This window comes from Pelophylax lessonae (assembly GCF_965119305.1).
Source record: "Pelophylax lessonae genome assembly, chromosome: 7".
Classification (NCBI taxonomy): domain Eukaryota; kingdom Metazoa; phylum Chordata; class Amphibia; order Anura; family Ranidae; genus Pelophylax; species Pelophylax lessonae.
Window position 1 is genome coordinate 148489952 of NC_138774.1, and position 27259 is coordinate 148517210.

Here is a 27259-nt window from a genome sequence, read left to right on the forward strand (position 1 = left end):
AAAAAGCCTCCACATAATATAAAACCGTAACTTGTAGTTTCATTAGAAAAAGTAGAACATTTATATCATATCCAAAGTTTAAAAGCCTATCCCGAAATCCAACAGAAGAAACACATGTAGAACGCAGTGGCCTGGATAGAGCTTGAACCCGACACGTTTCATCTGCTAAGACATCCCCTGGGGTGTGCATCTACACTGGTCATTTGTGTGTGTGTGTGTGTGTGTGTGTGTGTGTGTATATATGTGTATGTGTGTGTGTGTGTATATATATATATATATATATATATATATATATATATATATATATATATATACACACATACACAGTTAGGTCTATATATATTTGAACACAGGCACAATTTTCATACTTTTGGCTCTGTATGCCACCAGAATAAAATTAAAACCAAACCATCCAAATGAATTTGAAGTGCAGACTTTCAGCTTTAATTCAAGGGGTTGAACATAAATATCAAGTACGAAATTTAGAAACGGCAACCATTTTTATACGCAGTCCCCCCATTTTAAGGGGTCAAATGTAATTGGACAAATGTATATAATCTTAAATAAAATGTTCATTTTTAATATTTTGTTAGGAATCCTTTACTGGCGATGACTGCCTGAAGTCTGGAACCCATAGACATTACCAAAGACTGGGTTTCCTCCTTTCTGATGCTTTGCCAGGCTCTAACTGCAGCTGTCTTCAGTTGTTCTTTGTTTGTTGGTCTTTCTGCCTTTAGTTTTGCCTTCAGAAAGTGAAATGCATGCTCAATTGGGTTGAGATCAGGTGATTGATTTGGCCATTGCAGAATATTCCACTTATTTTTCTTTAAAAGCTCCTGGGTTGCTTTTGCAGTGTGTTTTGGATCATTGTCCATCTGTACTGTAAAGCGCCGTCTAATCAACTTTGCTGCATTTGGCTGAATCTGGGCTGACAGTATATCTCTAAACACTGCAGAATTCATTCTGCTGCTTCTGTCACATCATCAATAACCACCAATGACCCAGTGCCACTGGAAGCCATACATGCCCATGCCATCACACTGCCTCCACCATGTTTTACAGGTGACGTTTGTTTTGGCATCATGAGCTGTTCTAAGCTTTCGCCACACTTTTTTTTTTTTTTTTCTTCCCGTCATTCTGGTACAGATTAATTTTAGTTTTATCCGTCCAAAGAGCGCTTTTCCAGAACTGGTCTGGCTTTTGTAGATGTTTTTTGGCAAAGTCTAATCTTGCTTTTCTATTCTTTAGGCTTATGAATGGTTTGCACCTTGTGATGAACCCTCTGTATTTGCTCTCGTGAAGTCTTCTCTTGATTGTAGACTTTGACAATGATACGCTCACCTCCTGGAGAGTGTCCTTCACTTATCTGGATGTTGTGAATGGGTTTTTATTTACCATAGAGAGGATTCTGCAATCATCCACCTCTGTTGTCTTCTGTGGACGTCCAGGCCTTTTTATGTTGTCGAGCTCATAAGTGCGTTCTTTTTTCCTCAGAATGTACCAGACTGTTGATTTGGCCACTCAATGTTGCTGCTATCTCTCTGATGGATTTGTTTCATTTTTGAAGCCTTACAATGGCCTGTTTCACTTGCATGCACAGCTCCTTTGAACACATGATGTAGGTTCACAGCAATAGATTCCAAATGCAAATATCACTTAGAATAAACTCCAGACCTTTTTACCTTACTTTTGGTCCCTTGAAAAAGGAGGGATGGCTAATCTTAAACGCTGTAATTCCTAAACCCTTCCTCCAATTTGGATGTACTTACCCTCAAATTAAACCTGAGACACTTTCAGCCCATATCCATTATAGAACTATAGCTTGAACATGTTTTGGTAAATACCTTAAAGAAAAAAAAAAAATCTAAAATTGTGCCTGTGTCCAAATATATATGGACCTAACTGTATAAAATTTCAGCACAAATACACACATTAACTAGTGGTGTGACCCTCCTGTATTTTACATCTTGTTTTGACGCTCCCGGATATATAGCGTTGCGCCGCGTTCTCAGTTAGGCCATGTGCATCTCACGCCTCGTTCTCATACAAGATGCTGAGCGAACGTCATCCAGGTGGTCACCGCTGCGCACCAAATAGGCCCATAATCTGGAACGACAATACACATCACAGCTTGGGTATGGTTTAGCAGTGCAGACCAAGCCTCCCTGTGAACGTAGTCACATCCGGCCTGTATAAGCAGAGAATAACCAACCTTACTATAGGCACCACAAATGGGAGCACCATCAATACCTAAGACCAAACGAGTGAATTAACCATAATATCAATCCATCACTTAACATGGAAAAAACATGGCACTGATCAAATTATAATCATGTTTTCCAAATGGAGGTAAAATATATAAAAAATGAATAGAATATGAATTTAAAAAGTGTTTAAAATCTTCATTGGGTGATTATGTATGGATTGTCGTCGCTGCCATGCTTAATCATTTTGATTGCATTGGGACTTCTCTGTTTTGGACTTTTTTCACAAATGTGAACTGGACTTTTTAAATTATTATTATTTGCACATTGCACTTCATTGTTTATATGTGATATGGTTTTTGTGAGAGAATCACTGTTTTTTCACTTATTTGGCCTGGGGTGAGCTTTCATGAGATTGATACCCATTATTCTGACTTTTAAAGCTGTGGAATGAAATGTATGTCCCCACCAAATGTATTTAAACTCAGCATTGATATCCAACCCCTCCTCAGTTTACTAGAAAGAAATAGCTGTTATTGCTGTCTTTGTCATTGGGGAGATTTCCCATTGTTTCCATTTTCTTCAAACACCCATCAGAAAGTGTGGGTAAGTCCCCCAAAAAGTGAGATAGATAACCAGGAAAAATGTTGTCTTTCTGTGAATAAGATATTGTTTACAGATAGCTGACATCATACCGACTTCCCCAGTTGTATGCTTGTTCCAGGTAAGTGACTCAGTATTTATTTCATGGATCAGCATACTAGACTGCCCATTTTACTGTTTTTTTATTAGACTTAAATTTCTGTTTCAATTATTATTTTGTATGTGAATGCTACAAATATCACCTGTTTACCTCTGTACTGATTTGTGTTTTCACCATAGGCTATCAGTGCTGTTTATGGATGATTTAGGACAAATATCACCAAGTAAAGCCATTCTAGCTGGAAGTGTGGCAGGAATGTTGGCAGCAATAGTCCTCTATCCTACTGATGTCATCAAGACCCGACTTATTGTACAGAACAGCTTGGAGCCCACATACAGAGGGATCATTCATGCACTATACACTGTGTACTATCAAGAGGGATTCAGACCGTTATATCGAGGGGTTTCTCTTTCAATTCTTGGTAGGTCTTTTTTATTAATATTACATAGTGCAATTTATTCCACGCACAGTGTAAGGGAGAGTTATAACTATATGAATAACATTATACGAAATAAATTTAAAACAGCGCTAGCATTTCAATATATAAGAACAAGACATGTGTAGCAAAAATATAAAACAATTCTTATTAGTGATGTGTCCAATAAATAATTAATTAGGTGACAAGGTAATCAAACAGTCCTTAAATAATGTTGTGTCCAATAAAGTGCTCAGGTGCAAAAAAAACGATCGTTCAAAACGGTGCTCAAGTGAGTGGCCAGACCCTCTCGGTTCCCTACTCACCGCAAATATGAGGCTCAAGCGCTTTGATAAGATCATATAAGGCTCTGACAATCAGGCTCTTAGTAAGGATATTTCCAGGATTATGGATGCCTTGTATAGGATCACTCCAAGTTGGACAGGATAAATGAGAATAAAACCGCATGTAAAATGAGTATCAACAAAGGTGGTGGACGCCGCTATGGCGTGCGTTCCACTGACATCCAGGAAGCAGACCGGAAGTGACGATGCGTTCCAGCCATACCGGAAATTATGTCAACGTGTTTCATCTGGGCGTTTTCATATGACCGCACACACACCGCAATAAAAACCTGACCAGTGGTTTCATCCCCCATTTCAACCCTATCCCCTCCTATCAACTCCTGGCCCCTCCCTCCTGCTGAGTGCCCCCACAGCAAGAAGCTTGCTATGGATCACCCGAGCCGAGCCACAGTTTCCTGTGTCTATTCAGACACGGAGCCGTGTCCCGACACCCCCACCCCTTTCTCCCTTTATTGGCTGACCGACTTTGACATCAGCTGGAGCCAATGGCGCCGCACTGCTATCTCAGCCAATGAGGAGTGGAGTCCCAGGCAGCCGAGACACAACATCACTGGATCTAGATGGACCTCAGGTAAGTTTTATAGGGGCTGAAGGGGGCTTTTGCACTCAGAAGGCTTTCTATCTTATTGCATAAAACGGAAAAAAAAACCCTTCTGCCTTTACAGCCACTTTAAAGTCCACAAGTGCAGTGAGCTTTCCTGTTGCTGCAGATGAGCTCAGAGGCTCAAGAGAGTGCGTGCTCCACATGTGTGGGGCTTAGGATAAGGAACTAAGTATGATTAGTTTAGGGTTATGGAATAGTGTTTATTGACTGCATAGGATATAATTTTTTTATAAAGGTGAACTAACCCTTGTAAGTCGACCATTTAAGAAATGTCAATTGGGCCTTGAGAGTACCCTGGAAAATCCTATCTTTTGTCTTACATTTTACATGAAAATAGCAGTGCATTTCCCACCGCATAGTATGTGAGAATGGCTGGCCACTTCTTTTCCTACAGCCTCATAGCTGTATATCTGCAGTGTGAGATGTAAGGAACTGCTGGCTTTGACTGCTAGTCTCTGCAGATCTGGAGCAAGACTTTCTTTTACAATATGTTTATTTTATCAAAATAAAGAATTTACATACATTTGTTCAGATCAGAAATCAGTACAAAGCATTATAGGTAACAGGTTGCATAAAGTGTACATAGTATGACATCTATAGACAGGAGAGGAAGATCGACATGATGTAAGGCACTGAAAACCCTGTACCCCAAACTACAAACAGCCTTGCAGGGTTAGGCATGATCCAAACATCTCTGAAGCTTGGAATGGGCAAGTCCACTAATGGACTTTCTTAGTGAATGCAAGTACTAACAACCGAAGACAAAAATAATCTGTCATCCAAATTACATAGAAAGGTAACATCTACAATAGTAAGAAAAAAAAAAAGGGTGGGGTGAGAAGAATAAATTATGCTAGATTGTGTACCAAAAACAATGTAAGAGCTTGTTCTTTTATGTCGGATCCCAGTGACCTGCCCCCCCACCTATTTTATACAAGTGATTGCAGATATCGTAGCCAAGGATTCCAGACCTTTTGAAGTCTGGATAACTTGTCCCCAAGGATACTGGCTAAGAAATCTTATATATTTTGTTGCAGCTATATGAACAATCGTTTTCAATGCTCTAGAGCAGTGTTTCTCAACTCCAGTCCTCAGGACACACTAACAGGCCAGGTTTGCAAGAAAGCTGAAATACATCACAGGTGATATCATTTGCTGCTCAGTGATTGCAGTATTCTAGTCTGCATCTCCCAGAGGTAATACTTAAAATATGGCCTGTTAGTGTGCCCTGAGGACCGGAGTTGAGAAACCCTGCTCTAGAAATCCAAATAATTTTCACTGCTAAAAATTAAAAAAAAATTAGGGTCTGCATATGTCTGGGGATTGGTAAATTTAAAAGTGCTATTTTGGCTTTTTTATGTACATAGATATTGATCACTGCGTGTATAAGTGTATACATTCCAGCCCAGAACCACTTGACTTTGGGAAAAACCCACCAGACATGGAACATGGTCCCTTCCTGTCCGTATCCCCTGAAACAAAGGAGAGATACTTCAGGACAGATTTTGGCAATCATAGAGGGGACTAAATACCACTATGATAGGGCCTTGTAAATCACCTCAATTAAAGCGATTGTAAAGTTAAAATATATTTAAAAAAATATAACAAACCTGTCTATACTACCTGCAATCGAATTGTACAGGGCGGCCATTACCCTCCTCTTCTCGGGTCCCCCACCGGCACTCCTGGCCCCTCCTCCCTGTCCTTTTGCCCAGTACCACTGCCTTTTTTTCGGACGACTGACAGACAGCTGGACTCGGCCCTGCCCCCCCCCCCCCCCCCGCTACCTCGTCACTGGCTTTGATTGACAGCACTGGGAGTCAATAGTTCCCGATGCCCCAGCAAAGCCAATGAGACACAGAAGTGAAGGGAGAGAAGAGCTGCAGACGTGCACAGCGCTGGATTGAATGAGGGCTCAGGAAAGTAAAGGGGGGGGGGTGAAGGGGGATGCTGATACCTAAACATTTTTTTTTTATCTTAATGCAAGGAATGCAAAAGTTAAAAAATGTTTAGGCCTTAGAACCACTTTAAGGTCATGGTAATAATTCCTTTGTGAATCCTGTCTGTCCACAGAGCCCAATCCTTGTCCATTATTTCCATACCCAGATCTTCCTCCCACACCAAATGATATATGGAAGATAATGTTTGAAGGAGTGAATACCATTTTGACTCGGGAACCTTTATCTGTTTCATGCATCTGTTGTTTAAAAAAAAAAAGTTCTAGTAGTGACATCATCTGTTTAAGAGTGTGTAGAAAATAAAAGGTTTGATGCATGTGGAATATTTCCATGGGAGGCATCTCAAGCGTTTGGGGAGAAGTGATTGCTGTAAGTCTTGGATGTCTGATCCCCTTTGTGGTTCAACAAATGTCCTATTCAGTATAGGCCCTTGTTCAACCATCATTGTTGTGGGGAAAGCCCTGGTGGGAATAAGGGGTTGTTAAAAAGAGGGACTACTGGCATGTGTGTAAATTTAAAAAGGGATATTTTGCAAATAATATCCCATAGGTGTAGGGAATTGGATAGGGAAGGGAACATTATTGCCCCAGATGGAGTGAGATTTAGTGAAGTCACTAATGTTCAAATCACTGTTCTCCTTGTTGGATGTTCTGACATGAGAAATCAAACCCTTCCTCTGCTAAGATGGCTGCCTCCACACAACGAGACTTTGCAGAGCAAGGCATGGTAAGGCAATAGCGGGGAAAAAATCAGCTGCAGGGAGGTCAGACTATACTGGTGAGTAGTAGGAGATGAGATCCCTGCACCAGCTTGTGAAATTAAAGCACACCACACCCCCAGTGTTAATCCAATCCCCTTACCAGAGAAAAAGTGAGAGCAGGCATTGATCGGGAATTACTGATGTAGTGCCAACATCAATCATCAGGTGAACTATTCCAAACTGTGACACCATCAATGAAAAGACTTGCATCAATCACTTCTCCCCATACAAGACCCCAGTTCAATACAGATAGACTATGCTCAAAATCCTGCGGCTGCCCTGCCCCAGGCAGCAAGCACGCTCAGAAACGCGTTGCATGCAGATGACATCCAGGTTCGACTATCCACCAAGCCTCACTGTCAAGCAAATACACCGAGCCTACTTCCTGGTTCTAACTTTCCCGTACAAGCTGGCCACGGTGAAAGGATTTCGTCTCCAGCAGGACGGATGTCCATGACCGGATGATGTACACTTCTCCACACTGTAACTTTGTTTTATGGGCATGAATATATACTTACTAACGTGAGTGCATAATTTTATTGATTAAACCTGTTGTATAAAGTCTACACTTAGAGGCGCCTCTGCCTGATATATGCCTACTCTCATTTTTTTCTCTGGTAAGGAGATTGGATTAACACAGTGGTGTGGTGTGCTGTAATTTCACACTGAAGCTGGTGCAGGGATCTCATCTCTTCTTTTAATCATAATATATGGACTGCTTTTTTTTTTTTGCTTTTAGTGCTGCATACGAACATTTTATTTATTTTTATTTGTAATCAACAAATGTATGCTGGCTGCTTTACTCTGATATATCATGGCCATCATATCATTGTAGCGTGGATATCTCTATACGTTTACCTTTGATTATACTGGTGAGTAGCCCTTTGACCTCTGCCTGCTTTTTTTGGGGCACGACTTCCAGAATTAATTTCTTCTTCAAGGGAAAGACAAACCTGTACAAAACCCAGAGAGGTGGGATGGCCTGAGGGCTTGAAACCAACCATTATCAGAAGCATACCCCAGATCTTCCAGGTCTGGTGTAACCTGAGGAGACTAATGTGGACAAAATAAACCCAGCTAGCACTAAAAAAAGATGAAGCAGGCTAGGACTATACAGTAAGTGAGGACTTTTTAAACACTAGTGCTGCAGAGAGGGAGACTTGCGATTGTATAACAGCTATGCCTGAAGTCTATGTCCATACCTTCCACTTGTACTGCATGGGAAAACCCCCATGCCATCGGAGGGGTTCAGCTTTTTTCTGATTCAGTTATGACATGCTAAGGACTTAAAATGGCCACAAAAAAAAAAACCTAAATGAAAGTAGAACTCCAGCCAAAATGAATTATTTTTAGGTTTTTTTTTTTTCTTTCACTTTGAAGAGGTTTCCACTACTTTCTGGTATGTCTGTGGGAACAGAAAATGCAGGGAAATCTCCTAAAGGAGGATATAGACAGTAATACAAACTCAAGACAGATCAGACATTTTTGGTGGGAGTTACGCTTTAAAATATCTACACTTGTATGTGTTACAGATATTCTAACATCATGCGGGGGAAACTTGCTTTTACACAAAGGGCTGTTGTTATCCTGAAGTTGAATGTTCATTTGGAATCCTAAATGCAAGCAGTGATTTGCAAAGTTTTTTTTTTTTCTTTTAAGAAAATTCCAAGCTATTCTAGCAAATAGAATAGAGTGAACATGACTGTTGTGAATCCCCCCAGCTCATGGTTCTAAATGTTCCAGCAGCTCATAGCCCTGTTTACTTCTGGTCACTGTCACTGGCTGCAGCAGCCTGATGACCAGCTCTGATGGACCTGCTAATGTGCAATCTGTCCACTATACAGCCCCTCTGCACACACTCCCATACATGCTGCTGAATGCTCTGGCTCAAATTCTACCCCAGATAAGCCTTTGGCTACACAGACAGTCACCTCCCGGCCAAGAGATTGGTTTCCTCCAAGCTTACCTGGCCTTGTGATAACCTTTTTATCTTTGCAATCCTCTATTTGGAGCAGCTATCATTGTAAAAATGTACCTCAATTACTTATTGATTGAAAAATTATACCCATTCTTTTTCCAGGAGCAGTTCCATTTTCTGCTGGTTTATTCTTTATGGATGCGAGTCTGGCCAGGATCTGGCAGGGGTCCGGAGCCCGTTTAACGCTGCTACAGAACTTTGTAAATGGCTGTTTGGCTGCTGCTGTAGCCCAGACATTGTCTTTTCCCTTTGACACTGTCAAGAAGAAAATGCAGGTACAGCTTTTGGACATTGTTCTATTTTTCGTACTGTTGACTTTTCTGTTAAAATATATTGTTTTATATAAATCTCCATAATGTATGCTCAAATGTTGAACAGCCTGCTCATTAGCCACATATATGTATAGCTGTTGTTGGTTCGCTACAGCAGGAATTGAAAAGTATTAAAAGATCTGTGCTCTCCAAAGTTGTTTATGGCCATAGCAGGGAGGCATTTAACTTTCTGATACTTATCCTAAAACTGCTTATTGGTTACACAGACTGTTTACAGATAAATGAGGAAAATTCCATGTAGCTTTAGGCTTGGAGAAAATGATATAATGTTGGAGAAGCTGGAAGTAGAGGGCTGCATTAGGTTTGGGCTCCCGTGGGACCCAATGCAAATCTTGCGGGAGCGGGTGGTTTTACCTCTGCTGCGGGCAGGAGTGGGCGGTCAAAAAATTTTGTGGAGACCCGCGGGTACCCATGGGGAACGGTGCAATTTGGTGTAACGTATTTTCCGGCATATAAGATGACTTTTTTTATAATAAAAAAAGATACCCCAAAAATCGGGGGTCGTCTTATACGCCAGGTACTGTAGCTTCAGCTAGTTACAGAACATCCCTATTGAAAATGTTTGCCCGCTGGATGTGTATACAGAACCTTTTGCAACTTACAGAAGGTCCCTGTGCTGTAATACTGTGTACCGTGCTGAGCCAATCACGGCAAGCGGTGTATTCTATTAATGCATACAAAGCCTGCTTGGATTGGCTGAGTCAGAGAGGCGGGCTTATACAACCTTTTGCCAATCTGAGCAGGCTTTGTATGCAATAATGGAACACACAACTAGCCGTGATTGACTCAGCGTGGTACTGTAATGTTCCGGTACCTTTGGTACCCTAAATTACACTTTCCACAAGTGTATGCGCCCTACCATTTACTTTTGGAAAGGTGCGCATACACCTTTAAGACTGGAGCTGTCATCACTCAGCGCCGGACTAGATGGCTATTTAAGGCGTCGGTTCTCACTCACATGTGTTCGTTCAAACACCCTTATATGGATGCTAACCTTGCTTGAAGCTTCCATGCTTGCAAGCTTACTTCGTTGACGGAACCTCGCTGCGCTGATCCCTGTATCCCGCTACTGGATCACCTGCCTCTCCTGAACCACCCTTCGGCTGTATCGCTAATAGTGCTAAGTACCCCGCAGGGGAATTCTCTATAAACTTATACTAAGCTTACACTATCTAGCTCTGCATAGTAAAGACTGTTTATTACATCTGCATAAACTAGATTGCTAGCTCTTGAGACTACTGCTACTTTTCTGCACTGGGTTGATCTCTTTTGTATGTCCACCTGCTATTCTATCATCCGCTATCATACAACATTGCTAAACCTTCCTGCATCCATCTGCTACTGTCTCACCTTCAAGTGTCTATCACCTATCACCTCCACTCAACCTATCCCTCAACCTTCATCATTGTGTTACCACATACATAAAGTCACTCTAGGAACCAGCTTGCTAATTGTGTGTATTTACTGGCTGAAATAAGACCTTCCACACATGAGTCATTGAGGTTGGGAATGGTATCTCAGCATATCTCTTACATGACTGCTGACGTGGAACTATTTCTGCAGCTGAAAATCCACACCATATAAAAAATGCAGGAGCGTTACAGATTGAACGAACCAAAAAATGGATTCAGCAGAAATAGCCACTCAGGTGACACAATTAAACCAGCAAGTATCTGCGTTAATACACTCACTTGCTGAATTAAAAGAAGACAATCAGGCTCTGTCGCAGCAGGTAATTAGACTGACACAACTTACCTCTGCTCAGTCCCCTGAACCCAAGATAAATCCCCCTTTGGTATTTACAGGCGATCGCAAAAAATTTTGCGAATTTAAAAACGCATGTGAGTTACTTTTTTTGTTAAAACCTCGTACCTACCTTACTGATCACATTAAGGTTTGTACTATTATTTCTTACCTATCAAACGATCCTCGAGCCTGGGCAGATTCTCTTTTTGAGAAAAACGACCAGCTTCTCAACTCCTATGCCTTGTTCCTGGCAGAGCTCACTAGCCTATATGATGACCCCAATAGGCAGAGTACTGCTGATCTTCAGTTAAGATCCTTGAAACAAGGAGGGAGGCCTGTAGAAGACTTTGTCGCACAGTTCAAGAGATGGACCATTGATTCAGAATGGAATGATGCATCTCTGAAAACCCAATTTAGGCTTGGCCTATCAGAAGCCGTTAAGGACGAGCTCGCCCGAGCGGATCTGCCAAAAACCCTGGATGCACTAATACAACTCAGTATTACCATAGATAGAAGACTACGAGAAAGAAAGGCTGAAAAGATGGGAATGCCATTATCCGTTTCCTCTCGGAGTCTGGCCGTTGACCCCGCTCCTATGGAGATAGGAACCATACGCCCACCGCTATCAACTATGGAAAAAGACGAAATGAAAATCTCTGCTTGTACTGTGCATCCCCGGATCACAAGATAAACGTCTGTCCCCTAGTCAACAAAAAGAAGGGTGAGTGTTCACATGTCTCCCTAGGAGGATTGACAACTTCATTCACTAACCCTTACATTTCTGTTTTTTTGACATTACAGTGGGACCAGAACAGGATTACTACTAAGGCCATGATTGACACAGGATCTTGTGGAAATTATATGGATATATGTTTTGCTGCTTTAAATAAAATTCCTATTATTTCTAAACTCAAACCTGTCTCAGTAAGTCTTATTACCGGTGTTCCGTTATCCTCTGGTCCGATCAGACACAAGCACTTCTAGTCACTATTAACGAGTCTCATAGGGAGACTTCTACCTTCGATTTAATACCATCACCCCACTTTCCCATTGTGTTGGGACTTCCCTGGTTGCACACACACCAACCAACCTTAGATTGGAAGAAACGGTCCTTGACCTTCCTTTCTTGTTATTGCGAGGAAACGTGTAACCTCCCGTTTTCCGGGAAGATTCTGTCTATGGTGACAGATGAGATTGCACCACTATGTTATCAGGATCTTTCTGAGGTTTTTCTTGAGAAAAATGCTCAAACATTACCTCCTCATCGAGACTATGATTGTAGCATTGATCTACTCCCAAATAGCAAATTGCCGTTCGGTCATGTTTATCCTCTTTCACAGGATGAACTTGCCCATCTCAAAACCTATTTGGATGAGAACTTGGAAAAAGGTTTTATTAGACCTTCCACTTCTTCCACAGCAGCAGGACTCTTTTTTGTTCGCAATAAAGATTCAAGTCTCAGACCTATCATCGACTACAGGAAATTGAATGCTATCACTATAAAAGATCGCTATCCTCTACCGCTTATCCCTGAGCTCATTGAGCAGGTGCGTGGAGCTACCTATTTTTCAAAATTAGACCTGAAAGGAGCATACAATCTCATTCGAATCCGTGATGGACACGAGTGGAAGACTGCATTCAGAACTAGATACGGATTGTTCGAATATCTTGTGATGCCATTCGGCCTATGCAATGCCCCTGCAGTTTTCCAACGATTTATAAACGATATTTTTAAAGACTTACTAGATGTCTGTGTTGTGGTATATCTGGACGATATACTTATATATTCACGGACCCTGTCTGAACACATAATACAAGTCTTACATGTCTTATCGAGATTGCTTGCACATAATCTTTATGTGAAGCTGAAGAAATGCTTGTTCCATAAAGATGAGGTACTCTTTCTAGGCTACATCATATCCAAAACAGGAATCGAGATGGACATGAGTAAAATATCCTGCATTCAGGATTGGCCTACACCGACTACACGCAAGGCGCTACAGCGATTCCTGGGATTTTCAAATTTCTACAGGAAGTTCATAAAAAACTTTTCTGCTATTGTGAGACCCCTCACACAGCTCACTAGCATAAAAATACCATTTAAATGGTCAGAAGAAGCAAATAAGGCTTTCCACTTGTTAAAGACAAGGTTTACTTCCGCTCCCATATTACGCCATCCAGACCCATCCCTCCAATACATTCTGGAGGTAGATGCGTCAAACCTGGCAGTAGGAGCAATACTCTCCCAACGACCTACCCACACTTCACCACTTCATCCAGTCGCCTTTTTTTCTAAATCCCTGAGCAGTCCCGAGATAAATTACCCCGTGGGTGAAAAGGAACTGCTTGCTATAAAATTGGCTCTGGAGAATTGGCGACATTTACTCGAAGGCACCCAACTACCAATAATTATATACACGGACCATAAAAACCTCCAATATCTTCAGACTAGCAAAACTCTCTCGCATCGACAGGTACGATGGTCACTATTCTTTCTAAGGTTTAACTTCCTAGTGACCTACACACCTGCAGATAAGAACAAAAAGGCGGATGCACTATCACGACTAACTGAAGAAAACTACTTTGAAATCCCTTCCGTTCCTATAATACCTCACAAACGCATTATTGGAGTTGTCCGTTCCTTAAAGGAAGAGGTTCTGCATGGTATAAGTTTGGATTCACCCCCACCACAACTAAATACTGATGCAGAAGGCTTCCTCTACTACAACGACAAACTTTACATACCACCTACCCTACGCACCAAGATCTTGGAATTATCGCATGATGTGCCTATGGCAGGACATATGGGTATGACAAAGACTTTCAATTTGATTTCTCGACAATTCTGGTGGCCTGACATGAAAACATCTATACAAAAATTCGTCTCTTCATGCAATGTCTGTGCCAGGTCCAAAATTGACACTACGAGACCATCCGGTCTACTATGCAGTCTACCAATACCCCAAACTCCATGGGAGGTTTTGTCATTGGACTTCATCGTAGAATTGCCTCCTTCCAAAGGATTTAATACCATCTTGGTGTCAGTGGACCATCTGACAAAGATGGCACATTTCATTGCTATTCGCAGACTACCTTCGTCCAAACAAACGGCAGAACTCCTGATGAAACATGTCTTCAGATTACATGGTATCCCAAAAACTCTTCTGTCTGACCGTGGATCCCAATTTATTTCTAAATTCTGGCAAGAACTATGTCACATACTACGGATTGAGCGGAAGCTCACTTCTCCTTACCATCCGCAGACCAACGGACAGACTGAAAGAGTCAACCAATGCATCGAGCAGTATTTACGTTGTTACACTTCTTACCAACAGGATGATTGGTTGGATCTTCTCCCCCTGGCAGAATTTGCCTACAACAACGCAACTCACAGTACAACCAAGCAGAGTCCGTTCTACTTGAACTATGGGTTCCATCCCTCTATTCTCCCTCCACGCATCCTTCCTTCAAATAACCCAGTAGCCTCAGACTATCTTTCCCAAATAAAGGATTCTCTGGGTTTACTAAATACTACCATTGCACACGCTCACAGTCAACAAAAGAAGTACTATGATCTTCGTAGAAGACCTTCTCCACAGTATACTATCGGGGACCTCGTTTGGCTCTCAACAAAAAACTTGAGACTGAAGATCCCTAGCAAAAAGCTTGGACCTCTGTTCTTGGGACCTTTCCTAATCAAGAAACTTATTGGAAAAGCTGCAGTGCAGCTTACATTGCCAATGGACCTAAAAATCCATCCCATTTTCCATGTGTCACTACTGAAGCCCCATGTTCCGGACCACGGAATAAGGCCTAATATTCCACCTCCCCCTCCTGTACAAGTTGAAGGTGGAGAAGAATACGAGATAAAAGAGATTCTGGATTCTCGTATCTACAGAAGAAGACTTCAGTACTTGGTTAGATGGAAGAACTATGGGCCCCAAGACGACACCTGGCTAAACACCTCTGACATACATGCCTCTAGATTAATCCGCAATTTTCATGCGAGATACCCAGACAAACCAGCTCCAGAGGCCTTCAGGAGCAGGCCTTAAGGGGGGGGGGTATTGTAATATTCCGGTACCTTTTGGTACCCTAAATTACACTTTCCACAATGTATGTGTATGCGCCCTACCATTTACTTTTGGAAAGGTGCGCATACACCTTTAAGACTGGAGCTGTCATCACTCAGCGCCGGACTAGATGGCTATTTAAGGCGTCGGTTCTCACTCACATGTGTCTCACCTTTAACCTCCCTGGCGGTATGATTCTGTCAGGAATTACATACCAAAAGCGGTACAATTCTTTTCATGGAAATTTGGCGTTATGTATTATAGGCCTACAATTCTTAGTAATTACTGATTTTAACCTGACCAAAACAAGAGTCTAGTAGACATCCCAGATGTGATAAATTTGAAACACAAACGCATGAATTATAATCGAATCAATAATATAATTTTATTATTTAATATATAATATATATAATAAAATTATATTATTGATTAGATTATAATTCATGCATTATATATTATATATATATGTGTGTGTGTGTGTGTGTGTGTGTGTGTGTGTGTATATATATATATATATATATATATATATATATATATATATATATATATATATATATATATATATATATATATATATATATATATATATATATATATATATATATATACATATATACATATATACATACATACATACACACACACACACACACACACACACACACACACACACACACACACATATATATATATATATATATATATATATATATATATATATGTGTAATATATAATGCATGAATTATAATTGAATCAATAATATAATTTTATATATATATATATATGTATATGTGTGTGTGCATATATATATATAATATAAAATGTGTTATATGTTTTGTGCAACGTTTTTTTTTTTTGAATTTCCCTCCCTAGTTCCGCTCCCATGCAGCATTGCTGCTGCAGGGAACGGAACTAGGAAGTGATCAGACCACCGGTGGACGGAGGAGCGGTGGGACTCTCGGCTGGTGATCACAGCAATGAGAGATCATCGCTGGATCGCCAGGAGAAGGTAAGAGAACACCGCTGCGCTCTCTGCACATTCACCCCGAGCGTGACTCGGGGTTACCGCTCCTGCAATGAAAAATCCACCCCGAGTCACGCTCGGGATTACCGCCAAGGAGGTTAAGTGTCTATCACCTATCACCTCCACTCAACCTATCCCTCAACCTTCATCATTGTGTTACCACATACATAAAGTCACTCTAGGAACCAGCTTGCTAATTGTGTGTATTTACTGGCTGAAATAAGACCTTCCACACATGATGAGTCATTGAGGTTGGGAATGGTATCTCAGCATATCTCTTACATGACTGCTGACGTGGAACTATTTCTGCAGCTGAAAATCCACACCATATAAAAAACGCAGGAGCGTTACAGGTACATAGAGTATTACAGCACAGGGACGTTCTGTAAGTAGCCGAAGCTTACTGTATACACATCCAGCGGGCTAAACAATAATACAGAAGTTCTGTATGTAGCAGAAGCTACAGTACATATTAAGGCACATCCAGTGGGCTAAAATATTTAATAGGGTGATATTAATAGTTATAGTGATGGCTCCACTGATGTTATGAAATGGTGTTGCCTCAGAAGAGGGGGTAGTCTTATACAGCGAGTATAGGGCAAAACCGCGGGAATGGACACAAACATTGCGGGTGCGGGCGGGAGTGGACACAAACATTGCGGGTGCGGGCGGGAGTGGACACAAACATTGCGGGGGTGTGCGGAAGAGAAACATAAACATTACGGGTGCGGGCAGTCCTGGTCATACATTCAGCGGGTGCGAGGGGATGTGGGTTTAATATAACAGTCCCGCGCAGGGCTCTAGCTGGAAGCCCATCTCCAGCTATGTTTTATTTAGTGTTGTATAGAGTAGGGACAGGACGGAAAGGCAGAGCATATCTCCACAACTTGGTAACGGGGGAAAAAAACTGCCAAAAATTGTAACTCTTTCATAGCTAGCTAGGTTTTAAATAAACAGTGACTGGGGACCATACTGAAACATTAGCATTAGATGAGAACCAATAGCCCACAAGGCCCTGATTAGGGCTTCGGCCCTTGTTGGTAGCCTAGAGATATCAACACTTCATGGCTGTTTTGAAGTGATTGTAAAGTCTCTTTTTTTTTTTTTTTTTTTTTTTCTTTTTTTCTATTAAAATAACAAACCTTCTAATTACCACCTCTGTGCAGTAGTTTTGCACAGGGAAGCCCAGATCCTCCTCTACTCGGGTCCCTGGCTGGAGCTCCTGGCCCCCCCTCCTGTTGAGTGAAACAAAGCAGCTTGCTATGGGGGCACCCGAGCCGAGCTGCAGCTCCGTCATTCAGACACGGAGCTGCCTTTCCACCCCGCCACTCTGAGTTTGATTGACAGTAGCGGGAACCAATGGCGCTGCTGCTGTGTCTCAGCCAATCCAGGGAGAGAGAGTCTCGGACAGCTAAGGCACTCATGGACATCACTGGATCTAGATGGACCTTAGGTAAGTATTAGGGGGGCTGGGGGGGGGGGCTGCTGCACACGGAAGGCTTTTAATCCTAATGCATAGAAAGCATTAAGATAAAAAATCTTCTGACTTTACAACCCCTTTAAGCCTACATTCATAGCCATCTTTATAGCACATGTAACAACAAAGTAACACTATTCTGCATTTGTGTTTTAAAGAAAGCCTTTAATGAGAAAAACAGAGTCTGTCATTGCTGACACTCCTTTTGAAAATTCTATTGCCTGGCTGTCATCCTGGGATTCAATTCTTTGAATTAAGTTGAACTGGGTTCAATTCTTTGAGTCACTGACCAGAAACAAGTATGCCTTAAGAATATCTAACGTTTCTGTGTTGCATGCGTCAGTAGATAAGTATCACAGTCAGATAACCCGCATTTTCAGAAGCAGGTCACCACTGGCAGCCCCCATATTTATCTCCCTGTTTCTCAGGCAATATAACCTCTCTGATTCATTTAGGGCTTGTTAACACCACAATTTTCATGTTATAGATGTGTTTTTGCATACCCATTTAGGCACATTTTTAGGTTTTTTTTGACACGTTTATATGCAGTCCAGCGTGTAGTTTTTGTTTTTGTTTTCAACATTTAAAAAATCCTTATTTTGATTAAAAAGAAAAAATGTGTTCCATACAGTAGAAATGCAACATTTTGTTCACTTCACTTACACAGCCTGGAGGTGTGTTTGGGGTCATTGTCCTGTTGAAAAATAAATGATGGTCCAACTAAACGCAAACCGCATGGAATAGCATGCCGCTGCAAGATGCTGTGGTAGCCATGCTGGTTCAGTATGCCTTCAATTTTGAATAAATCCCCAACAGTGTCACCAGCAAAGCACCCCCACACCATCACACCTCCTCCTCCATGCTTCACGGTGGGAACCAGGCATGTAGAGTCCATCCGTTCACCTTTTCTGCGTCGCACAAAGACACGGTGGTTGGAACCAAAGATCTCAAATTTGGACTCGTCAGACCAAAGCACAGATTTCCACTGGTCTAATGTCCATTCCTTGTGTTCTTTAGCCCAAACAAGTCTCTTCTGCTTGTTGCCTTTCTTTTAGCAGTGGTTTCCTAGCAGATATTCTACCATGAAGGCCTGATTCACACAGTCTCCTCTTAACAGTTGTTCTAGAGATGTGTCTGCTGCTAGAACTCCGTGCACCATTGACCTGGTCTCTAATCTGAGCTGTTGTTAACCTGCGATTTCTGAGGCTGGTGACTCGGATGAACTTATCCTCGGCAGCAGAGGTGACTCTTGGTCTTCCTTTTTTGGGGCGATCCGCATGTGAGCCAGTTTCTTTGTAGCGCTTGATGGTTTTTGTGACTGCACTAGGGGACACTTTCGAAGTTTTCCCAATTTTTCGGACTGACTGACCTTCATTTCTTAAAGTAATGATGGCCACTCGTTTTCCTGTACTTGGCTGCTTTTTTTCTTGCCATAATACAAATTCTAAAGCCTTGTACACACGCACCGATTGTTGGCCGTGAATGTTTGGCCAACGTCCGATCGGCCGATTTTGGGCTTGTTAGTACGATGCTTCCGACAACCGACTCCGACTTTTCGGCCGAACAAAATCTGGTGTGCATGCTATAAAATTTTTGTTGGCTGTCAACAGAACGGCCTATTTTGTTCGTCAGTCAGTACAGATTTCGGCAGACAAAAATCAGATGAGCAAGACTGGGCATGCTCAGAGAAGAAAAAACACACGGAAAGTAAACCAGCACATGACATCACTTCTACAGTTGGTTGTTGGCCGAAAAAATTTGTGTGCAGTCTAGAGCACATTTCAACCAACACAACAGCACTGGACAAAAGACGGCCGATCGGTCGGCCAACAATCGGTGCGTGTGTACGAGGCTTTACAGTCTATTCAGTAGGACTATCAGCTGTGTATCCACCTGACTTCTGCACAACACAACTGATGGTCCCAACCCCATTTTATAAGGCAAGAAATCACACTTATTAAACCTGACAGGGCACACCTGTGAAAACCATTTCAGGTGACTACCTCTTGAAGTGTGACTCTACAATTTTCATAATCATGAAAATAAAGAAAACTCTTTGAATGAGAAGGTGTGTCCAAACTTTTGGTCTGTACTGTATATATTATATATAAAATAAAAATATTTTTACAAACCTTTATAGATTTAGATGCACACTTAGTGTATTAAGGAAATGGTATAGACCAGAAGATAGATCATCCTGTATAGAATAGATGTTGAAGGAGTGACCGTATTGTTAGATCAGTTTGCTGAGTAATAAATTCTAGGTGCAGGACACAAGATGTCGCTGCACTGAAAATTATAGACCTTGGGTCAATAATTAGACTATAAACCTCAGGCTGACTGGAGGTGACTTGAGGACTTGCCTTATCATGTGCTTGGAATTCGATGACCACTAGGTGGTGCTCCAGGGACAGAAAATTGTGTGTCATTTCCAATGCCCTTGACAGCTGCTAAAGCTACCTTACACTTTGTGCATTGTATGTTTCTCTATAACCTACTGACCTTTTTCATTATATTTTTTGTCTTTATGCTGTTATGTTGTGTATTTAATCCTTACCTGGCAAGCTGTTTTAATTTATTCAGAAATAATTGAAAGTAGTAGATCCATTTTACTGTCCTGTTACTTCCTGTGTTATTCTTAGTTGCATATGTCCCACAGGAAGGCCTAAAGTTTACATATTTTGGAAATCTGCAAAGTAAACCCCAGTTTTTTTTTATTACTCTTTAGTATTTGTATTAAACTAGCTACCTGAGCAGTAAAATGTGTTTTTATAGATGCAGATCACCGTGGAAAACAATACACATTTAAATTGTAGGTTTAGAAAAAGGTACTCCACGCTTAACTCATTGTTGGCCTAGATCTGCACCCTAAATTCAGTGCACTTTTCCACACTGATTTCAATCTTTGTTGCACATTTTCAGATATTTAAAATGCACATAGAGTTGTAGGCATACAAGTGTACCACAAGTGCACAGATGGCCATATGCTGAAGTGTGCATATTTACAGGTTTGCTTTATGTGGTGGTCATGTTCATACTGAAGGCAGAGCTGAAAATATTGACTCCTAGCTGGTCACTGGTGCCATTTGACAGTGACAGTAGTATTGGAAAAACACTGCCCCTTCTTCTTTTGTAGCATCAGTGCACTCCATCCCACCTGGAGCCCCTGCTGTTTGTTCTAATGGACTTAGGTACACCCTGCATTCATATACCAATGCAATACCTTGTGCCAGAGTGACATATCAGCATGCTTTGGTATTGTAATGTGAGGGCCAGGGGGTAATGCCTATTCTTATGCATATAGCTACTTTGGGAAAACATATATCTGCATATGTACAATTGCAGAAGAGTGATTATTCACATGGTCGTGTCTTGTAATGCTGAAGACATTTAGCAACTTAATCATGCAGCTTTAAGTTTGAAGCAGCTGCTTGGATGAACTGTGAAATGTATTCAAAATTATAAATACCTTCACAGACCTATGTACAGCATTTCACAGGGCTGTGGGCATTGCTGTACTGATTAAGCAACTGACAATTGGTTGGCTACCGTCTACCGTTCACTTTTAAATTATCCACAGATTCACTTTAGAGAAAAGCAGGTATGGTAATTACGGGCTATTATATAAGCTTGAAATGTTTTTATTTTTGTTTCCCCTTTGAATAGAGCTGAAAATGGTGTGTATGCTGCCATTGCCTCCTCATTTTGAAATTTCTGGTGGTCTCTGGCTTCTGTACTCTCTGAGCACCCACCCAGAGCAAGTGAAAATGAGAGGGCGCCTGCTGATCTACATACTTGCTCCAGGTCAGTTCCTCAGCAAGTGGTAAAGTTTGATTATGAGCAAGGCAACCAGGCAACAAGCATTTTCAGAGGGGGCAATGAGAGTACTTGTATTTCTTTCACTATAAGTTACTTTTAGAAGATACACCCCTGGCTCTTTTATAAAACCTATTCCTACTTAAAGTCCAGTAATGAGAATCTGATTCCTCAGTAGGCAACATTGTCCATTGGTGGGTAAAAGGCAGTGATTGCCTCACACTGTTTTTTATATTTCGAGATGTTGAAGCTTAGGGTGCCTGAGGACATGGGAAATCAATCCCTGCAAGCTTCAGTTGTGTATGTGGGGTATGGGAATGTGTATATGGAGTTTTTCTATTCAGTTTTTTCTTTTTTTTTTTTTATTAGGTGAACTGAATGGACTTGTGTGGATGCTCGATCCCCTCAACAACACAGGCAGTGTTGATGGGGGAATCCCTCCCTGCTGGGGGGGGGGGGGGGGGGGTAATGCAGTGATTATTGCTAGCAGTGGCTATAGCCGCTGGCAAAAAATGCATGTAAAAATCTGTCCTGCTGGTTGTGCATTCACAGTCCCAAACAATTGGGGGTACCCTTTTTGTAGTTGTAGTTGTACCCAAGTAGATCGCTGGATCTTTGCTAAATCAACTGAGTTTCGAACAATCTATGGATGGCTTAAAGATGTGAATATGTGGGTACCAGTTTCTAATGTAAATCTTTAATAAACAAGCAAAAAGTTGGGGGAGCAAACCCTGAACATGTATTTCTAAAGCTGGTGCAGCTATGAACCAAGCAACATGCATATTAAAAAAGAATAGTGCACACATGCAAAAGAAATGACTATCAAATATGAAGACAATCCATAAATAAAATGGGGATTTGGTCCCACCATATGGCCATATCGTGCTCAAGCCCACCACTACGTCAAAGTACCCCATTGTCAGTGGGTCCTACACTATCCATAAAAAAGGGAGAATCCAGCCTCTCTAACCCTTGGAGACAACACTCCTTGCTGGGAGAGATGTGCTAATGCACTACAAGTTTTTGCTTGTTTATTATGTATTCGGTCTGACCAGACTTCTGAGGTTGAGCACCCCCCCCCCACACACACACACACACACACACACACACACACACACACACACACACACACCTGTACTCTATCAGTGTCCACTATCAAGTAGATATAGGAGGAGTCCCTTGTAGTGCATTAGCACATCTCTCCCAGCAAGGAGTGTTGTCTCCAAGGGTTAGAGAGGCTGGATTCTCCCTTTTTTATGGATAGTGTAGGACCCACTGACAATGGGGTACTTTGACGTAGTGGTGGGCTTGAGCACGATATGGCCATATGGTGGGACCAAATCCCCATTTTATTTATGGATTGTCTTCATATTTGATAGTCATTTCTTTTGCATGTGTGCGCTATTCTTTTTTAATGTAAATCTTTGATCGGGTTATTATAATTATTCAATATACTACTTTATAGTCCTATAATTTGATTGGTGAGAATGGAAATGTGCTCTTTCTCTATGTTCATCGACAGATGCAGCTCCATCTAGTCAGAGACTATAGGGTTATGCTCCTCCTATCAGGAATAGGCACTAGGCAGGAAAACCTATGGGGGCTTTCGCTGCAGGCATAACCCCACACACTCTGCTAACATCAAACAGTTTGTTTCTGCCTAGTTTAGGGAATAGGACCTAGCTTCCTGCTGGGACTTCGGTCTTAGCTATTATAGGAAAGTTTGTTAATTTATGATTTATTTTTTTTATTTTTTATTTTCACTAGTTCGTTCCTGAGGAGCAAGATCCAGAGGAACTACAAGCAACAGCCGGCTGAGGTTTCGCACTGGATAATCTAGATCCTTAAGGTCTCCCAACCTGGCCAGCGAGCGTGAGCAGGTTATAGTGCAGAACCAGGCCTCGCCACGACAGTGCCCCGACGGGTGGGGACGAGCCTGCGAGTGGACTGCCTGGCTGGAACCCCCTGAGTTGCAGCTTTCCCTTGGCTGACAGCACCCCCATTGCAGGTGGGAGGTGATCTGTTCGGAATGGCACCCACCTGGTACTGTGGTATGGTAAGTAAATTGTCCCCTCTAAAAATCCCTGGTGGTCTCAGGGCAGACATGAGCCCTTCCCTGGAATAGTCGGACCTCAGGGGACTATTCCTGTGTACCCCTCGGCAATCCCCTACCCCTAGCAAGTTTTTACTGGGGGGGTGGTAATATTGTGGCCATTGTGGTGCTTATTTGAGGGGGGGGGGGTGGCTTGTCCTGTTTGGGCCCCTGGGCAGGGACCTTCCAATGCCTTTTGTTCTGGGCCCCCTTTCAGGGTTATGGAGACTGCATGGCGCCGTGGGGGCTGCCATTTTGCTGTGGTTCATGATTTTTATATTCCCATTAGTTTATATGGGCAGCCATTTTTTAGAATTCCCCATTGAGAATGCATGAGTCTCCTGGGAACGTTAATCATTTTAGACTTTGGCCAGAAATGATGGCAGTTTTCCCATCATAACACTCAGTACAGTCCACCTTTTTAAAAGCCCCCTACAGTCAAACTCTTGGAAAATGCCACTTGTGATTTAAGATTGAAACTTACATATGGGCATACATAAAAAGACCCCCATTTAATTCAGTAATGTAATAATAAAATACTTTAACTGTCTGAGAAAAAGGCAGCTTTGAATGTCAGCTTACCGCATTGCAAAGTTCTATGAATATAACTAAAATGAAGCTTGCTGATTGGAGGAAAGATCAGAGATGACTTAATCAGTGAGCTGCTGTTCATTCATGATTCAGTTGCAGCCTTGACCAAGCTGTGTTGCTTTTGGGAAAAAAAAATGGTTGGGATCTTGGTATAGTGTGTGGCAGGGATGTCTGGATTAGAAAACTGGATAAACATAGTTACACATTTTTGGCAGGTACAGCAGTTCACACACATGTATTTAAAAGGTGTATTTAGCAGATTGCCTACACTGTATTAACTATCGCAGGAAACTGCTTCCCCGGTGAAAGCAGGAGGAACTCTGATGTTTCCTGATCTCTACAGCGATTTAATGACCTCAGAAGTGACATGTATTACGTCACTTTCAGGGTCACAGATGTCATTCTTCGGCTGGTGTAGCCGAGGAATCAGCTTTTTAAACAGGATCTGTGTTTGAATAGTTGAGTTGGAAGGCAGGGGAGACGTTGGGGATCTAATAGACCTCCTGTCCCCGCGTATTTTGACAGAATTGTCGCTAAAGGGTGGGAACGACCAAAGTGTCCCAGTGGAGTCCCTAAGCACTTTACTAGGCGAGGAAGTGGACTGTTCCACTGGTGGACCCTCCGGTTTCCAGATTTAACAAGGAAACCATGATTCCGGTCAAAGAGTCCCTGGCTATTAAGAATCCAGCTGACAGAAAGGCTGTGGCCCGCAATATGTACATTCTGGCTGGTTCGGCACTGAGGCCGGTATTCACCATTGCCCTGGTGTTGCAAACTCTGACCGAGTGGGCTAAGCTTTTACGCCATGACCTGGAGGGAGAACAGCTCCCCCCTGCCTTTGCTTAGCTGGCGGACCAGCTGGTCCAGGGGCTGCAGTTTATCTGTGATGCCTTTTTGGATGGGGCTTCCCTAGTGGCTTCTAGTTCTCTGTTTTGGCAGTGGTTCTTCGGTGTGTCTTTTGGCTCAAATGCTGGTTTGCAGGCCAGACTTCTAAAAAGGCCTTGAATGCTCTTCCCTTTCAAAGAGATTGCCTGTTTGGAGCTACCCTGGATGACATCATAAAGGTCTCACAGGGAGAAAAGTACCTTTCTTCCGCAGGCTACTAAGGACAAGAAACCTCGTCGTAGACGTGGGCCTTCCTTTTCGGCTCATAAGAAGTTTTTTCGTCCCTTAGGGTCAACTGGTCAGGGCCTCCTCTGGAGGATCCAAAAGAACCTGGCAACCAATGCATTTTGCCATATGGCGTCTTCGGGAAATACTTCAGGAGATTCCCCTGCTTACACTGTCCCTGAAGGTGGCTGGAAATCAGCCAAGGGTGTCGGAACTGGTGGCGTTATCATGTCATTCACCTTACCTGGCGATTCACAGAGATAAGGTGGTTCTTCACCCCTGCCCATCATTCGTTCCAAAGGTTGTCTCTGATTTTCATTTGAATGAAGACCTTGTGTTGCCTTTCCAGTTTTCCAGGCCTAAACATCCAAAGGAAATTGCCTTGCATGCCTTTGGATGTGGTCCGGGCAATTAGGGTGTACCTGGCAGCTACGGAGTCTTTTATGAAGTCAGACTCTCTCTTTGTGCACACGGATGGGCCTCGTAAAGGGTTGTCCGCTTCCTTTGCGAACATTTCCAGAAGGAATAGGCCTGAATCACTGTCTGTCTGATCCATCAAGGGTCAGGTTCCTCCTTTCCCTGTTAAGGTGCTCTCTACTCGGGCGGTTAGTGCCTCCTGGGCTTCCCGTCCATCAGGCATCAGTGACGCAGGTTTGCAAGGCGGCCACTTGGTCATTGGTGCACACTTTTCCAAAGTGGATGTGTTGGCATCTGTGGATGCTTCTTTTGGCCGCAAGGTTTTGCAGGCTGCTGTTTAGAGGACCTGATCCTCTTCAAGGGTGTATTGTTTTTCAGGTGGGATCCAGTTGTTTTGGTTGTTGCCTGGTTGGCTACTGTTTAGCCTTGGGAATTTTTTTTTACTGTTCCCACCCCTCATGTTTAACACTGCTTTGGGATGTCCCAACGGCTATGAAGATCTGAAGCTTTGTCCGTCAATGGAAGAAAGAGAAAATGGGATTTTTGACTTACTGTAAAATCAATTTCTCTGATGTTCATTGACGGACACAGCACCCACCCCTCTGTAGAGTTGTAATTCTTCTGACACTGCTTGTAACTAAACTGAGTGCCTATAGCAGAGAGAGGGAGTATACCCCCTGGGACTGCCCATGGGCAAAACCAGACTTTTTTTTCCTGCCTAGTGTCCTACTCCTGTAGGGGGCAGTATAACCCAATGGTTATGAAGATCTGAAGCTGTGTCCCTCAATGAACATCAGAGAAATTGAGTTTTCGGTATGTCAAAAATCCCATTTTTTTTTTTTTTTAGGAAAAAAAAAAAAGAATATGCATTTGACAAATACCTGCGCAAATATCAAGCAACAGAAAAAACTGCAACTACCACCACAACCATTTTATTGTCTGGGGTCTCTGCTTTCAGTGTATATGTATATGTATATATATATATATATATATATATATATATATATATATATATATATATATGTATATATGTATATGTATATATGTATATATATATATATATATATATATATATATGTGTGTGTATATATATATATATATATTTATATTTGGTGGGTTTAAAGTGATTTCTATCATAAAATGGAACAATTTAATCTGTCCATAAAAATGGCCCTGTTAGACAACAAGTGGTTAAGTAATAAAGCCTGGTCACCTCCCTGCCTGTGATGGGACAATGAAGGAGCAGCAGCTCTTCTGTGTTCTATTATTAGTACATATAAATGAAACAGAACTTGATTGACTCCTAGTGCTACTCCTCTCTCCCAATCAACTACACAGAGACAGATATCAAATCATAATCTGGTTCATGGACTAGTGAATCTAAAGATACATTTAGTGAAAACTTAGTAAACTTGGTGCCCATTTTAACCAAACAAAATTGATCTTGTACTGGTTGGACTCCAGCAAATTGAATCTGGGTTGCTATGGGTTACTTGGCTTTGTTCCTATAAGTTTGCACTTTTTATTGAATAAGTACAATAGCGTGAATTCCAAATAAACTGTTGCTGCTAATGTAGTTAGTACCTGCTTGACC

The 27259-nt window shown here is 41.9% G+C and overlaps 1 protein-coding gene across 1 annotated transcript in view; it reads left to right on the top strand.

Moving 5' to 3' along the window:
• SLC25A43 (solute carrier family 25 member 43) overlaps positions 1 to 27259 on the top strand; it is a 56976-nt gene that overhangs the window by 19815 nt on the left and 9902 nt on the right. Inside the window, exons 2-3 of the mRNA XM_082263504.1 lie at positions 3087 to 3328; positions 9090 to 9262. Coding sequence (XP_082119630.1) covers positions 3087 to 3328; positions 9090 to 9262 — 415 coding nt within the window. The remainder of the gene's footprint in view (positions 1 to 3086; positions 3329 to 9089; positions 9263 to 27259) is intronic.